The 15,069-nt window shown below is 42.8% G+C and overlaps 1 protein-coding gene across 1 annotated transcript in view; it reads right to left on the bottom strand.

The window, feature by feature from the left end:
* Positions 1-279: 279 nt before the first annotated feature.
* Positions 280-15,069, bottom strand: part of LOC139051477 (uncharacterized) — a 33,864-nt gene continuing 19,074 nt past the window's right edge. The window contains exon 6 of the mRNA XM_070528451.1: positions 280-382. Coding sequence (XP_070384552.1) covers positions 299-382 — 84 coding nt within the window. The 3' untranslated portion in view covers positions 280-298. The remainder of the gene's footprint in view (positions 383-15,069) is intronic.

Raw genomic sequence — 15,069 nt, 5'->3', positions numbered from 1 at the left:
CATCGTGAGCTATAGGTTCTGAAGAAGTCTTTAATGAGGTGTTTAACAAGCAATCCTAAGTTAAGTAAATGTTATCTTGCTATGGCGCCGAGCATTTTCTCCGTAAAATAACGTTTTACTGGTAAAATGTGCTTTGGAACTATTTCGTAGAGCTGGTTTTTACACCCCAGATTTGAACTCATGCTGAAGGATACTAACATTACAAATTTTATTCGCACTTGCAATGCTGCAATAATGTCACTTATCGCTAAACCTCATATGACATGTTTTAAATGAGGACACAGGTTTAGCTCTTAATTCACCCAGAAATAAAGTCGGCAAAATATCCCGTGATGGCCAAGGCATACTTTTCTTCTCTGGGGACATGGTTATATCCGCATTTCTGGAAAGAAATCAAAGGAAATTAACAGAAAGCATGGTTATGACAAGAGTGGCACTACAGAAGACATCAGCTCTACCTGCGATATGCATCTAAAATGCCATAAAAATGCCTTCAGTTGGGTTGGCTGGTATGTATTAATGATGTTAATTAATGAAGTCACCCGATCTCGTTTATTAGCCCGTAGCATATCCAAAAAGAGCTTTACGACCGGTGCCATCACGATGTTAAGTTTGAATCAAGTGCTTGGGTGCTTGTCGCCGTGTAGTCGGGTTGGCCTCTCCCAGAAGCTTCCCTCTAGCTACCTAGGGCCTCATGAAGTTCTACGTGAAGTTATCGACGTCAATTACAAGCTCTCGCCGTTAAAGTTCGATCCTTCCTCAAGTCCGACGCCTGTTGACAACGTGCACGTTTCGCGAATGAAGCCTCACTTCACTCGCAGTTCTTCGCCTAACGTGCGTCGAGACGGCACTTCAGCTCTCGGGGGGCGGGGTCCCTGTTACGGAAGTATAAAAGAAGAGAAAGGAAGAAGAATATCGCGAGATGCTGGCTGCTGCGTGTTGTTGCTGCTCAGCCATCTTAACCATATTGATTATGCTTGTATATATATTGTAAATACAGTCTCTCTATACTCCCAACATCCTTGTAACAATATCGTGGTTTTGGCACGTAAAACCCCAGAATTCAAGTATATTGCAAACAGCAAAGATAATATGTAAGAGTTTTCATGGTACTACATGTATAGCCTTGGGAAAAAAGGAACAGACATAGTGTCCAGAGTGCAGGAGTTCCTTAAATTCAGTCCTCTTTCCCTGCCAAAGCATCTGTGTTGTTTCTCTGTGTTATGGCGCGAGGTAATAAACAGTACGTTGAGTAATGCTGAGAGTGACGCGGCATACTTTAACTCTGTATGGATGATGCCAAAGCAGCGCTTAAAATTAGTCATGGGGATGGTATGGGTGGAGATAAAGTCTGGGAAACGAACATAGCTAAGCAATTTCTTGGCAGTTCGGGGAATTGATGAGCTGAGCGCGTTTTTAAAAAGCATTAATGCAATACAAGTGCGCGTAATCAGAAAACCTAGGACACCTAAGCACTTCTTAAGAGTTGTAAATGCGAAAGCATTATTGTCGAACTGAAAGCCGATGAGCAGTCCTTACAGTTATCAATTCCTCGCGAAAAAAAAAAACGGGTTGAGACGCTTAGTCAACGCCTACTATATAGCACGTTGTCCTGGCGTGTTTTGATTTATTTCCGTGGCGCAGTTACAATGCAGGTGAAAGCTTGCGTGGACGAGGAACTTGTAGATAACACGGCCTTCCGAGAATGAGAGCGAGGCTAACGTGGCGTTGCGGAGATGTCATCTCGCCTCAGCAGCAGTGGCTCGCTACTGCGGCAGCAGGCGTTCCCTTTCACCCGCTCTGCTCCGTTGAGGCGCGCTGGTGACATGTCTTCGCAGCCAATGGGACTTTAGGGGATGTTTTTCGCTTGTCCAGACGACAGGCACCGGCGCTTTTGCTTGATAGGCCATTTCATGCTTTCCCATCAATACAGACCGCTTTTGCAGGAATTCGATGTCTTCGATAAGGTATGACTGTTCGGATTCCAAGATAGTTTACGGATACTGAAGCTTGATGCGAATCAATGTGGTCTTAGCCCCGAGATCTTAGAGTGGCGCCCTTTCGTATCTGACGTCAGAAGGGGGACTCCCCTGCCATGCCGCGCGCGTGCTCGCTACATCAAGGCAACTTGACATTGTCGGCCGTCATGCTCTCCTCGAGCTTTTTTAACGCGATAGCGTTAAGGAACTCGTGTCGCAGAAAAGCCGGTGTCGTCGGCATTGGTGTCGGCGGCGTTCGCCGTGAGCGATAAATTCAGGAAGGCACTTTATAAATAAAAAAAACAACTTGCAAGATGGGCTGGAATTGAACCAGGGAGTGGAATCGACTGGAACCAGGACTGGAATCGAACCAGGGTCTCCGGAGTGTCAGATGGAGATGCTACCAGTGAGCCACGAGTTCGACGGCTAGTAGGGGGGAGGCAAAAGCGCCTCTAGTGAATGCGGTGTTGCCTTAGAAACGTGCTGTACCAACTTATACTGCGGTGTAAATCGGTAATTATTAGCTTGTTACATGAGTAGCGAAGTACGTTTCCGCTGCATTTCTTCTGCGCTCTGCGCACATAAAGAGCCATCTTGCGGAAAACACAGAAGACCCCCTCCTCGCAATGTGCGGCGCTGCCCCTGCACTTGGCGTGCCACTCGCCCGCGTCTCCCCTTCGGGCCGTGTGGGGACCGGTGCGAGGATGCCCAATACCCTTGCGTTTAATAAGTTTTCTCCCTCTATCCCCTTCCAACTTCCAGCGTGCGTCACTCGAACCCTCGTGTTTAGACGAAGCGGCTCCTCTTTTCGCTCACAGCGCGATCCCTAGGTGCAGCGCCGATGCGGGACGCCTCTGACGTGATCGCTGCGCCGTAGCGCGTCTGATGGGAAAGCGTCCCCTGCGATGTGTGCCGAGCTGCTTCCGAGGAGTCATGCGTCTGCGTGGTGCTCCCAAGCGAGATATAGAACGATCCCATCGAGGCGTCAGCTCCATGATCGCATCCGCCTTCATGGCGCGTCACGGCCCGGCAGTCCGTGCCGATCACGACGTTTGTCTCGCGTAGATCGTTTCTCCCTCCAAGACACCGAGTTCTTTGGTTCGTTCCGCTTGCTCAGGCACACGTTTTGTTGCCGCGCCGAACGCTGCGTGTGACTCAAGAACATGCTGAGCGAATGAGTGGGCGGCGCAAACGGGGTGCGATAACGCTTTCGCGTTCCACTCTTGAAGGCGAAGCTTAAGCGTCCTCCAACATTTTTTAAATGCGAGTCTGCAGTCTCGTAGAACAATATATACTTAATATTCCAGGGCACTACTCCCATCGAAATCGAGTAGAGTCACCGTCATCACCACGTACTGTTTGCTCCTGGCGTCGTCTGCTGTAGTCATCAGCGTGTACACATGCGTGTACGTCGTTAGTTAATAGTCATTTGTGTTCCGTTGACGCGGCGCACTTGCGACGATTTGTGGGCTGCTTTTTTGACGATTATCTGCAATATATGGCTTTCAGGTCATGTGTCTGCGCATTAAACCTGCGTTTGTCTGTGCAGCGCGTGATTCGTGTTCGGTCGTCCACTCCATTGGCCACAGGCATTCCAGTTTTGTTGCTGCCGAGCGCGTTAAGCGCATCACGAAAGACATTTGATGCCATTTTCAGGAAACCACATGGTCGCTGCGGTACGTTAATTTATGCACTAATTTAGCAGCACTGACCGACAGTTCGGTCTACAACGTCTGATACAAGGGCGGACAAAACAAGTCCGCAAAACAAAGTTACGTAGTTGACAATGTCAATATAATTTTAATTAAACTCAATCACTTCCATCGCGACACAGCTCGCGCCTGAAAGTTAGTCGGCTCGGTGTAAACCCTTGTTTCTATGCTCTGGCCATAGGTAGCTAGCACATTATTAAAAACGTTGTGTAAAGAATAAAGAAAACACAGGTGCTCAACGGCATAGTCGCCTTAAAAAAACCTAAGTGGCGTAGTTTGGCGAGTAAGTCCATTTTCAACGCCGCTAGGTCGGTTGTTCACTCTACAGCAGTACATGCCGAGCATCGGTCTACCACAGTGGGTGCCTAGGGTGCAGAAATGTAGACCTTCATTTAGATTGCGCGCTCCGTAAGCATTTGACGCTGACTATACTTTCTCCAGGCGAGCTCCTTTTTCGCTTATACGTGATGAAAAGCACGACGCAAATACAGCGATAGAAACTGAGCATGCTTTTTCTTTAGTAACGCTGATGATGAATGCATAGTCAGAGTAAATGAATCTTACCATCCGTTTCTGTAGAGACTCGCGTTTACTGCATAGGTTCTATATCGCAGATGATTCCACACTAGTTCCGTACTGCGCATTCCTGTTCAAATTTTCGTCTGCCTTTCGCCTACCGACTCTTTACCAGTAGGCAGAGGTAGGTAGTTGCTTCTCGGGATGTAGCCGATGCTACCGTAGATGCGATTAGTAATGCTTGATGTGCGAGTAGGCTGACTAGGTTTATTACATGAAGCATGTCAAGGTACCCACGTTAGGTCATGGTTGAAATTACACAGCCTCATGTTTTATATATTAAAGTCATCTGAGAGTGTCCCCGTTAAAACGTTTAATAATATTCGGACTGATTAACGTTTTGTTAAGCCATTGGGAAAGGCACTGTGTACGAAGTTCTGTTCTGCGCAAAGTCCAACGTTATCATCGCTACCAAAAGAACGTGACTGTATAAGTCCTCCTTTCTCGGGCATAGTTCATTTCGGCTGGGGTACCATCACCTGACTCATGTGCTTTATATTTTTAAATCTGCCCCGATGACATAAGTCATGTCGCGGGTTAAAAATAACTACCGTTTCTAATGAATGAACCATCACAGCTTCACGATAAAGTCCGGTACATTGACGCGAGTCATCTGTGATGACAATAGGAGTGGCAGCCCGTCATTCAAAATGATTTGTCACTCCAGAGTTTCTTTTCTCAAGGATGTCACTAACCCATATTAGGGTAATCGAACCTTGATGCTTGCGACCATTCAAGTGCTGGACGAGCGCGTTCTTTTTGTATATTTCCTGGTGCATGTCAGCGAAAAAGCCTAAACCTTTAAACGGCGAAAGTTTTTCACAAGCACTTCGGTGGCTGCACAGGAAGCGCGGACAACCAGTCCGCTTTTAGCGCGCGCTCTGAACGATGACACATATTTACCTACCTTTGCTACCTGTTTCCCGTATTTTGACAAAATATGTAGTTCTTACAGTGTCAGTAGACTACACTTAAAACTGAAAATTGAATTCAAAGTCACATCAATTGTCACATATAATAAATTGCAAGAAAGAAAACTAAAACTGTATTCATAATGATTGCAAGTCAAACTTTAATGCATCTGATTCATCTCAATTTCTTATCTTTTCAAGGGTGGCAATATGCTGTTGAGATGGTAAACACAGTTCAATTTTCAAAAATTCACAAGAATTTTGTCCTCCGGCGTGAGTTGCTATTAGTCATGCACATTTTTCTGCATCATATATATGGGGGAAACCTACCTAAGTCGAATTGTGGAGCATTCCCTAGTTAAATTGGCTGCTGAACATGTAGGCGAATATCGTAGGCACTTGAGAATGTAATAATACAGAATCATTTTCCGCACAAACTTCCTGACTATAGGGATGAAATGAAAATCTCAAATACACTGCACGGCCTTGTGTTTTCGTAGCTTATTTCATGCACTGCATTTAGAAAAAACAGCATTTTTTTATTTACTGCCTGAGTCCAGAAATAGATCAGCAGTATTTTTCTAGAGATAATTCACAATTGCGATACATGTTCCAAAAGATCGTTCGTCAGGTTGTCATTCAAGTATTGAAGACGAGAGACTTTCATGCACATAGAAAATAAGGCTCTAGGAGTGACAACTGATTAGTTATCTTGGAAGGAAAAACTGAGTTTGCTATACGGAGTTTAACTATGTAGCTTTAAAGAATCCACATATGTACATCGCCGGACTGTGGCAATCGGAGACCGCTCGGAGAGGACTTCGTCCTGCAGTACACAAAATTATAGGCGGCATCTGCTGCTGCTGCTCATCGTCACCATCATCACCAGCAGCAGTAGCAGCTGCTGCTGCTGCTGCTGATGATGATGATGATGCATTGCCGGATGTGACCGCCCCTCAACCAAGAAATACTTTTAAGGTTTAATATATATATATTTTTTCGCAGTCAGCGCTTGTAGGCATCACACAAGGGAGTGGTTCGAGAAGGGTAAAGAAATAATGCATTGAATAAAAGGTAACTTTGTAATCATACAATTTTAGCTGATGGTAAATGAAAAATAACAGTGTGCACAAGCAAGGCAGCGTTCCAGTTATACAATATTACCTGACATTGGAAATAATTTTGAACTAACATATTCAGTAATCAATAAATTCAAATTAACAACATACGCTAGTTCATGTTGCATGAAACTTGCGTTTATTAGTACTCTTTAGGATTTTAGGATTTAGGATGCGATTCCTTTCATGGAATGTGCGAGGCCAGAATGAGCTTCCAAAGTTAATGTGACAAGCTTTCACACCTACTTGATACAGTTGATCGATACGGTTCGATATATATTGCGATGGAGACATCAGTTTAAGAGTTCAAAATTCAAGGTTAGTTTTATTTGTTGTTATAGTAGCTATTCAATCATGAGTTGAGGCTATAAAATGAGTAGAGCAATTCTAATAAGTTCTAATGAGACAATAATGTTGATGGAATCCCATAAGGGAGATGCATACTGCAATTTTGTTCGTATTAGTCTTTTGTATAGTACTAAACTTACACAGGATGGTGACATTATAAACGTAGCGGAGCAAATCCTCTCATTTAACCCAAAGCATTGTTACTTATGTCGATATAAGTTGATGAGGTGAGATGAACGGCAATATGAATGCGTAACCACTTTTATAAATATACAGGCGCTAACGCTGTGTTGTTAAGTACGTCGAAGAGCTGTTTTGAATGGGAGTTGCTCAGGTGATGTTGCTGCTACGTCTGGTGTGCCACAAAACTCCGTGTTGGAGTCGTTTCTCTTTGCTGTTTTTATTGATGATATTTGGGATGTCTTCGAAACCGGATACAATTTTTGCGGAAGATTGTGTACTGTGTGCAAGGATATCTAATGAGAGATTGTTTCTATTGGTGGCTAAACGGAAGGGCGTAGAAAAACGGCGTGTCACTAATAGCATGTCCCTGAACGTAAACCAATATGTAAGCGTTAGCTTTATTAGAAAAATATAACGAAATCAGATATAAGTACTTGTTATGCAGCCCAAACATAAGAAAACTATTCATCAATCATACATTTAGGTGTAACGCTCTCAGAGGATGGCCCTTGGTCATACCATCTTAATACCGTAGTTAGAAGTGCAAGGCATGCCCTTGGTTTCTCGCAATAAGGGTTAAAACGCATTTCCTTATTCTATTTTAGGAGTACTGCCGGCCTCTCACACGGGGCCATAGGCAGGACTGTCTCGTAAAAAGAAAGAAAAGAAAAAAAAACAAATGTCGTAGTACACCAGTAAAACTTGCACAAAGCAAGTCCAGAAATGCCGATATTAACCGAGAACATTAACATTTTGTATCTTTAGAGCAATTTTAACTAAAACACTACTACTTACACATTTTACAAGCATATCGCGTATACACACAGAATATGAATGATAACAAAAACGTCTTAGTAGAGCAATATCAGCAACCTTTCAAAAAATAGTCTTGTAAATACGCAATACTGCAGTACACCAAGGAAATCTTTCAGGCGTACATAAAAGCACAAAAAAGTGAAACATAAATTGGAACGTTGTACGCATGCGTTATGTTAGGCCAAATGGTGGAAGGAAAAAAGAACAAGAGAAAGAGGGCAATCAAGTACATTTTGTTGTCGCAATTTTGTTAAGAACTACTGAACATTAGTACAGTTTGCCAGGTCCGCAGGCAGGGTATTCCAATCAGTGACGGTGCGTGGAAAAAAAAAGAGTTTTTAAACGCTTGTGTCTTTCGGGAATACTCCCTCAATTATTTTGGATGCTTGGATCGCGTTGTCGGCGATGAACTGATTCTGGCTTATCATGGTACAGTTAAGAACATGCATTTCAATCGGTCATGCTGTCCTCTTGTCTGCAATGTGTCCAAGTTAGCGTTTTTTAGAAGTATACTGGGTGATGTAAAGGAACTGTAGTGATTATAAACAAATTCTATTGCTTTTATTTGAATCATTTCAAGTTTCTTAATATTTACATTGCTGTCGCGATCCCATGTCATCGATGAGTCCTCAAGGATTGGACGGATGAACGTTTTGTACGTAACTAACTTCAATCTTAACTTCAACTTTAAGGGTGGATCTACGCAAGGAACTTCTGAGGAACCCCAGTTTCTACATAGCTCTCTTTTCAATGTAGGCAACATGATCATTCCACTTAAAATCTGCACTGAGTACAACACCTAACTATTTAGAGGCATTAACTAACGATAGTTTATGGCCATTGATTGCGTATTCATACCGTAAAGGGAGAAGTTTACGTGTTATAGTCATAGCCACCGTGTTCTTTTCGTTAAGCTTCATTTGCCAGGTTGCACACCAAGAAGATATTTTCGCTAAAGCTGTCTTTAAAGGAGCATGGTCGCGTGGGCTGCGTTTTTCTAGGTAAAGAATGCAGTCTTCTCCAAATTACCTTGTAGTAACAGGAATATCATCGGTGATGTCGTCAATAAAAAATTAAGAAAAAGAGTGGCCCATGCATTGGACCTTGAGGAATTCCAGGCTTCACTGGTGGTGAACAGGAGTATACGTTATCGATAGCAACTATTTGATTTCGATAAAAAGGTAGGCCTCAATTCATGAAATAAATATAACCAATTTTCAGTATATACTGCAATGTAATGTGACTTAATGCTTTTTAATGTCTACGAATGTTATGTAAATTCGGCCTTATTTATCTAGGACAGCTGCAATATCATCAGCCGTTTCCAGAAGTTGTGTAACAGCCCATAATTCTTTACGGAAGTGGTGCTGCCTGTCGTAGATTAACTTACGTTCCACGAGAAAAATTGGAAGGTACTTGAATATGATGTGTTCTTGAACTTTTGCGCATGAGTACAATAAAAACTGGTCTATAGAAAGAAATAAGCATTGACGTAAAAGAAGCAGCGTATTAACATGTGTTACCAATTTTGGGCTAGGCTTCGCCGTGTGCGATCTGGTTTCTTATGTGCGTAATATTGCACTATACAAAATCCTGTCAGTCGAGGCAAGGTTCGTCCTGGGGAGATACAGCCACTTTCCAAGTTTAAAAGCAAGGAAAAACCAACTTGACCGGATCATCTTGCTTGAACAACGAAGCAAGTTATGCCATGAGCTTTTTTAATCAAACTTCCTTAATAATATGAGAATCTGCTCATCAGACTATCAGAAATGGAGCACTGTGCGAGCAGGTTTTTCAGGCGCAGGCCCGACCCGAGGCCAAAAGTAGCATGCGTTAGCCCGCCTGAACCCGGCCCGCTGTTTTTAAACCTAGCCCGTACTAGGCCTGGGCCCGAAAGATTGCGGTCGTGCTCGACCCGGCCCGGTCCTGTTTTGTTCGTGTTCGCCATTAGCCCTTGATTATATACGAAGCTAGGTTGAGCTCTAGGTGATTATGAAGATACTGTAATGTATCAACAGGCGACGGGTGGTCTTCAAGCTGCACTAAAGCAGATTTTTGCACTACGTCCCCTCTTGCTCGTTATTTTAACTGCGAGAGAAATAAACATTTCATTTCATTACTAGCCGAAGACGCACAGATTATTGTGTGATATTTGGTATGAAAACACACATATACAATAGACAGGAAAACAGGGCGGTGCCCGATCAGTCTGGCAACAGCCATCGGGAGTGGCACAATGCCTGCTTATATTTGGGGAGGAAAATATAGAAACGTACATCCGTCGATCACCTTGCTCATGCTTTAAAGAGTGCTATAAATGACTTTACTGCTATTTCTAATAACGTTGCGGCCATATACAATAGCCAAGGCATACGTTATCACTCTTGAACACGCCGACAGCCATTTCATCTCAGTTTTGAATCTCGTATAATCTTTCGGATGTACAGTGATGGAACTTGAGCCAATAAATTTGACGCGAACCTCAATTTCAATATGCTGCTATATCGGCTTTCAGGAATGTCGTAATACCCGTCTGCTAGCAGCCTTTTTCTTTAAACAGAAATTCGGGATCCAAATTCTAACCCTCATGCGCAATGAAAGTTCTCCCGGAACGTACCATTTGTATTGCTTTATTCGGCTTTAATCGACAGCGTAGACATTATTGTTTTGGAATATATGCAAACTCGGACTCTGTATATTTGTGTTTCAGTAAAGTGCATGAACAGAGCAGGTAACGTAGGTTACTTTTTCTGCCACATCGGATTATCATCTGCTTGTTTCTTCATGTATATTCGCAGGGAACCTACCCAAGGCTAGAAAAATGTATAAAGGCTGCTAACACCAGGGTTGAGCCACTGAAAGCATGAAAATGGCAATCCAAAGAAAAATCTACTGTGACAACTAATATTTCTGTGCCATGTTTTCTTTTTCACATCCCCTACCCAATGTTGAGAAATTTTGTGACATCCGCGTAGGCTTAAAGTATTTATCTAAGAACAATCCACGCTTTATTGTATAAATTTAGTTAGTTGGACTAATAGTGCAACAAAATATGGCAGAATGTTCAAATCGCTTGAAAAATAACAGGAAAAAATGGAAACCTGCAGTAAGTAGCTGTGTGCCTTAAAACACAAAAAAAAACTTGTAAATCAGCCTTCCGGAATTTATTTGTAACGCTTTATTTAGGTACTCTAGAAACAACTGGTTGAAAGTTTATTGAAATATTTATTTAAATTTTTTATTAAAATGTATAAATATAGTATCTTTAAATATTGCCATTAAAATGATCAATCACAGGCATGGCATAGCGCACATCAGTGACCGCTGTCGAAAATTTACATATTTTTGTTTTTTGTGCAGCAACAAAATATTGCAGACCACTCTGCCTCTAAGCACGTCTTCCACGTTTTAAAAATGCAGCCAGCTCTACTGAAACTCCTCTCATTGATTCCTCCTCCGGTTGATATGTAAAGGATAGATTGGACACCTGAAGACAATGTAGTGAATTTTTTTCCAGCGAGTCTCGCACCAATCAACTACTTTCCACACTTTTTAGCGCGATTACAATGCAAATATCCTTCTAACGCTTCGTCACTTTGCTTCGAATCTGGGATTTCTAGCAACTCTTGAAGTTTGCATTTCACCGCCACTCCCAACCACCCCAGTGCGCTTCCCCTTGCTGATAGGCGTGGGCGCTACCCCCATCGAACGCCGCGTCGTCCACCTCCCGCCTGAGCATGATCAACTCTAGAAATTCGGTGTTAATAACCTGGAAACGATGTTGACCCGATCTCTTTAGTGTGGTGAAGGCAAAAGAATTCCAACAGAACCGTCTTATGATTTGAATCAGGAAGGTACAGCGCCAACTACGACGAACACGAGAGGGAGAACGACACAGGACAAGCGTCGTTCTTTCTCTCGTGATCGTCGCAGTTGGCGCTGTTGCTTCCTAATTCAAGTACGCACCATCTCGCCCAAATGAATGTTGTCCTGAACCCTCTTATGACGATTCTCTAAGATAATGCGATTAGTATTCACGCAATGTATCGATCCCATAGTGACACACCGTATTGACTAAGATACCTTTTTTGTTTGGAATTTGTGTGATCCACCTGAGATTCCAAGCTATCGGGCTATATGCGATATATACCCTATCCTTGATTGGCCCGCTTTTTCAGGACGATCGCTCGCCAAGGTTATCTCATGGTGGGGTAGGAAGAGGACCACACGGCGACGGCGCATGCAGTGATGACGATGGCGTTACGTGGAAGAAATGACGTCGACAAAACGACGAAGGCACTAGGAGGACGATTGAATGACTACGATGGGGCGATTCTGAAGTGATGACGATAAAGAACAACAACGCAATTACAATGTCACGACGACGCTGGCGCAATCACGACTGATTGACGATTGCACAATTATAACGGAATGAAGGAGACGCTATGTTGGTGGAAAGACGAAGGTGGTATGACGACACCGGCATGAAAAAATTTGATAAGATTTGTGAAATAAAAAAAAAATAAATCATGGGGTTTTACGTGTCGAAACCACTTTCTGATTATGAGGCACGCCGTAGTGGAGGACTCCGGAAATTTCGACCACCTGGGGTTCTTTAACGTGCACCTAAATCTAAGTACACGGATGTTTTCGCCCCCATCGAAATGCGGCCGCCGTGGCCGGGATTCGATCCCCGCGACCTCGTGCTCAGCAGCACAACACCATAGCCACTGAGCAACTACGGCGGGTGAGATTTGTGAAATGATGGCGACGATGCGACAACAGCGTGACGACGTTGTTGGTCTGCTAAGAAATATCGTGTGTTGCTACACGATAAAATGCTAATAGGATTACTTTTGACAGTCATGATGAGCCTAATTCTACTGTAACGTTTTTAAATATTCTATTTTCGAAGAACCATCGTCGGTTGGGGTTCACTACCTTCATATGTGGTGTACCGCAGCAATCATGATTTATTTTAGCGCCCCCCACAAAAATGCCTTAATGGCGCTGCAGAATATGCATGAATGAAGGCTGAACAGTAAAGTTCGAGAAATCCATGACAGTCACGTAAATTGACATTGGTTAGACTTTATTTCTCTGCGCCATTGGTTCTACCAATTAGATATGGGGTCAAGGCCAGAGCAGGGTCTATAAGTTTTTGTTATTTCTCTTAAGATAACTGAATAGTCAGTGAACAGACGAACGCCGAAGTATTTTACGTTATCCCATTATGGTGTCGTCTTTACAAAATTCAAAGCCTAAATTGCTTGAGTCGCGGAGGAACAAATAATTCCAAACGGATTCGTAATAATTCAAACGACGTCAGAATTCATACTTGTGGTTAGCACTTACCGCGTTTCACTTTTCCTTGTCTTACTGCCGTGTTCCATTGTTCTTTAAACAAGAAATTTTTCACCGGTGTTTGAAATACTGCGTAATTTTAAGTTTATATTATCCACTGAATCGATAGCCGTCCAAGTGGTGGATGCTGATGACAGCAGCATAGCGAAAGAAATTATCAATTGCTTCCCCGCAGCACCAACTCAGCATTCTCTGGGGTAAATATAAGATTTGCTTAAGTTAGTGAATACTGCTTTTTTTTCATTATTTTCAGCTGAACTGCGCGACGAGTTCATATATTTAGAAATGGCGCACGTTACGCCAGACGCGCATGCAAAGTTTCATTCGTGTAAGTAAATTACATCGTTATAGGAGCGTAATATTCATGTTATTAGGCGTCTTGGGAGAACAAGATGTGTCACGGGCTTTCAATGGGGGGGGGGGGGGGAGGAGGTTGGTTCAAGCGTGCACACTTTGCGAATTTATATGAAGCCAAAGTTTTAAGCCGTGTGTCAATATTCCTGGCGAATAATGTTCCTACTGCAACTGCTCGGCAAAAGCAGCTTCGCTGGAGATTTTTCTAGCCTTTGTAAGAACGCACTCCGTCTGCGTCTTTCTTAGACTGGCAAGTTATGTATTGAAACATTTCAGGAGCATATTAGGAATAATTAGAAAAGAACAGAACGTCTGTAATTCACCTTGCAGCGTAGCGTTTTGAAATTTTCTTGTTCACACTCGGGTAGCATCTTCAAAATTATAGTTACAGAATTTCAGAAGTTGGCATTTAGTAATTTTTAGCCAACCAGACGCTCTGCTGGTTACCATCCCTCCATTATTCCTTTCTTTTCTCCTCTTTCGCACCAAGCTGCTTTACGAACGCATTGTGCCAACAAATATGTTACTCTAACTCGACCTTAAGGGAAAGTTTTAGCTCGCTCAGGGCCTCCTATCTGAATACAATGGAAATAGGTAATCGTTTTTTAGGTAAACACTGCATAAAATGTAATGGGTTATGTTGAATTGAGAAGAAAAGGCTAATATGTACCGATTTTCCTAAGTGATATTTTATTTAGGCTGCGTACTTTTTTTTATGTAAACTTCTAAAGTCTCCCGAAATTTCAGAAAACAAGACGGCGCATAGAACTCTGTACCTCCAAATCAAAATATATCAAAATTCTGTAAACTGCGCCTAATAGTACATCTAAAGCGGACAGCAATGATTTGTCATACGCCACCCTGATATATGCAACTAATTTGTGAATGTTGCATTTGCAAAACCTTTCTAGACGTTCCAACCAATTCACATAGCCGGTAAATGCTTGCATTAAATTTGTTGTTTCTGATGCAACAACTGACAGAGTTTATAGAATTTTTTGTTTTTTGATGGCTGAGTTGTGGATTTGTAAAATTCATGCTTCTCTATATTTTTTTCCCAAATTTACCAAATCCCTGTAATTCTAAAGAAATTGCGTGGTCTAAATCAAAATTCCCTTTGCTGCAGTCACAGTAATTTAACTTTCTCTTGCATATGCTGCTAATTTAATTGAAATCGTTTTCTGATAAAAGCACTCCTACGTTTTACACGCATCTAAGTAGCCGTCATCGAAGATATGCCCGACCTAAGCTCCCACTAAATGCATCACGCCTGTTGTACAGGAAACCAATGAAACAGAACGCTGAAATATGCGCAATCCCGTGGCCACAGTGCTGTACAAAGTAAAAAAAAAATTCTTAGAAAAAATTATAAACGGGAGGTTCGCGGGCGCCGTTATCTCGGCCGGAGATCTCTCCGGAAAGCCGACGAGTGTCTGGCCAGATTCACCTGGCTAGAATCGTCAATTCATTGTCAGACGAGCAAGTAACTGGCCGTGCTCGAGATAACGCTGATGCATAAGCGCACTCGTTTTAAAGTTCCGAGGTAAAGCGACAGTCGCACGGTGGGCTTGGTTTTGCTCTGTTATCTCTACTTGTGCGTCCTGGCATACATTATAGCAGGAATTTCAATTTCTTTAAGGTCGGTACTCCACCTAGGGAGGTATTCTCTAAAAGTCCACCTAGTGGACTGTCCATTTCGGCCGCTGCT

This window comes from Dermacentor albipictus, unplaced genomic scaffold (assembly GCF_038994185.2).
Source record: "Dermacentor albipictus isolate Rhodes 1998 colony unplaced genomic scaffold, USDA_Dalb.pri_finalv2 scaffold_12, whole genome shotgun sequence".
In the NCBI taxonomy this organism is placed as follows: Eukaryota; Metazoa; Arthropoda; class Arachnida; order Ixodida; family Ixodidae; genus Dermacentor; species Dermacentor albipictus.
This window is presented reverse-complemented; position numbering and strand designations above follow the sequence as displayed.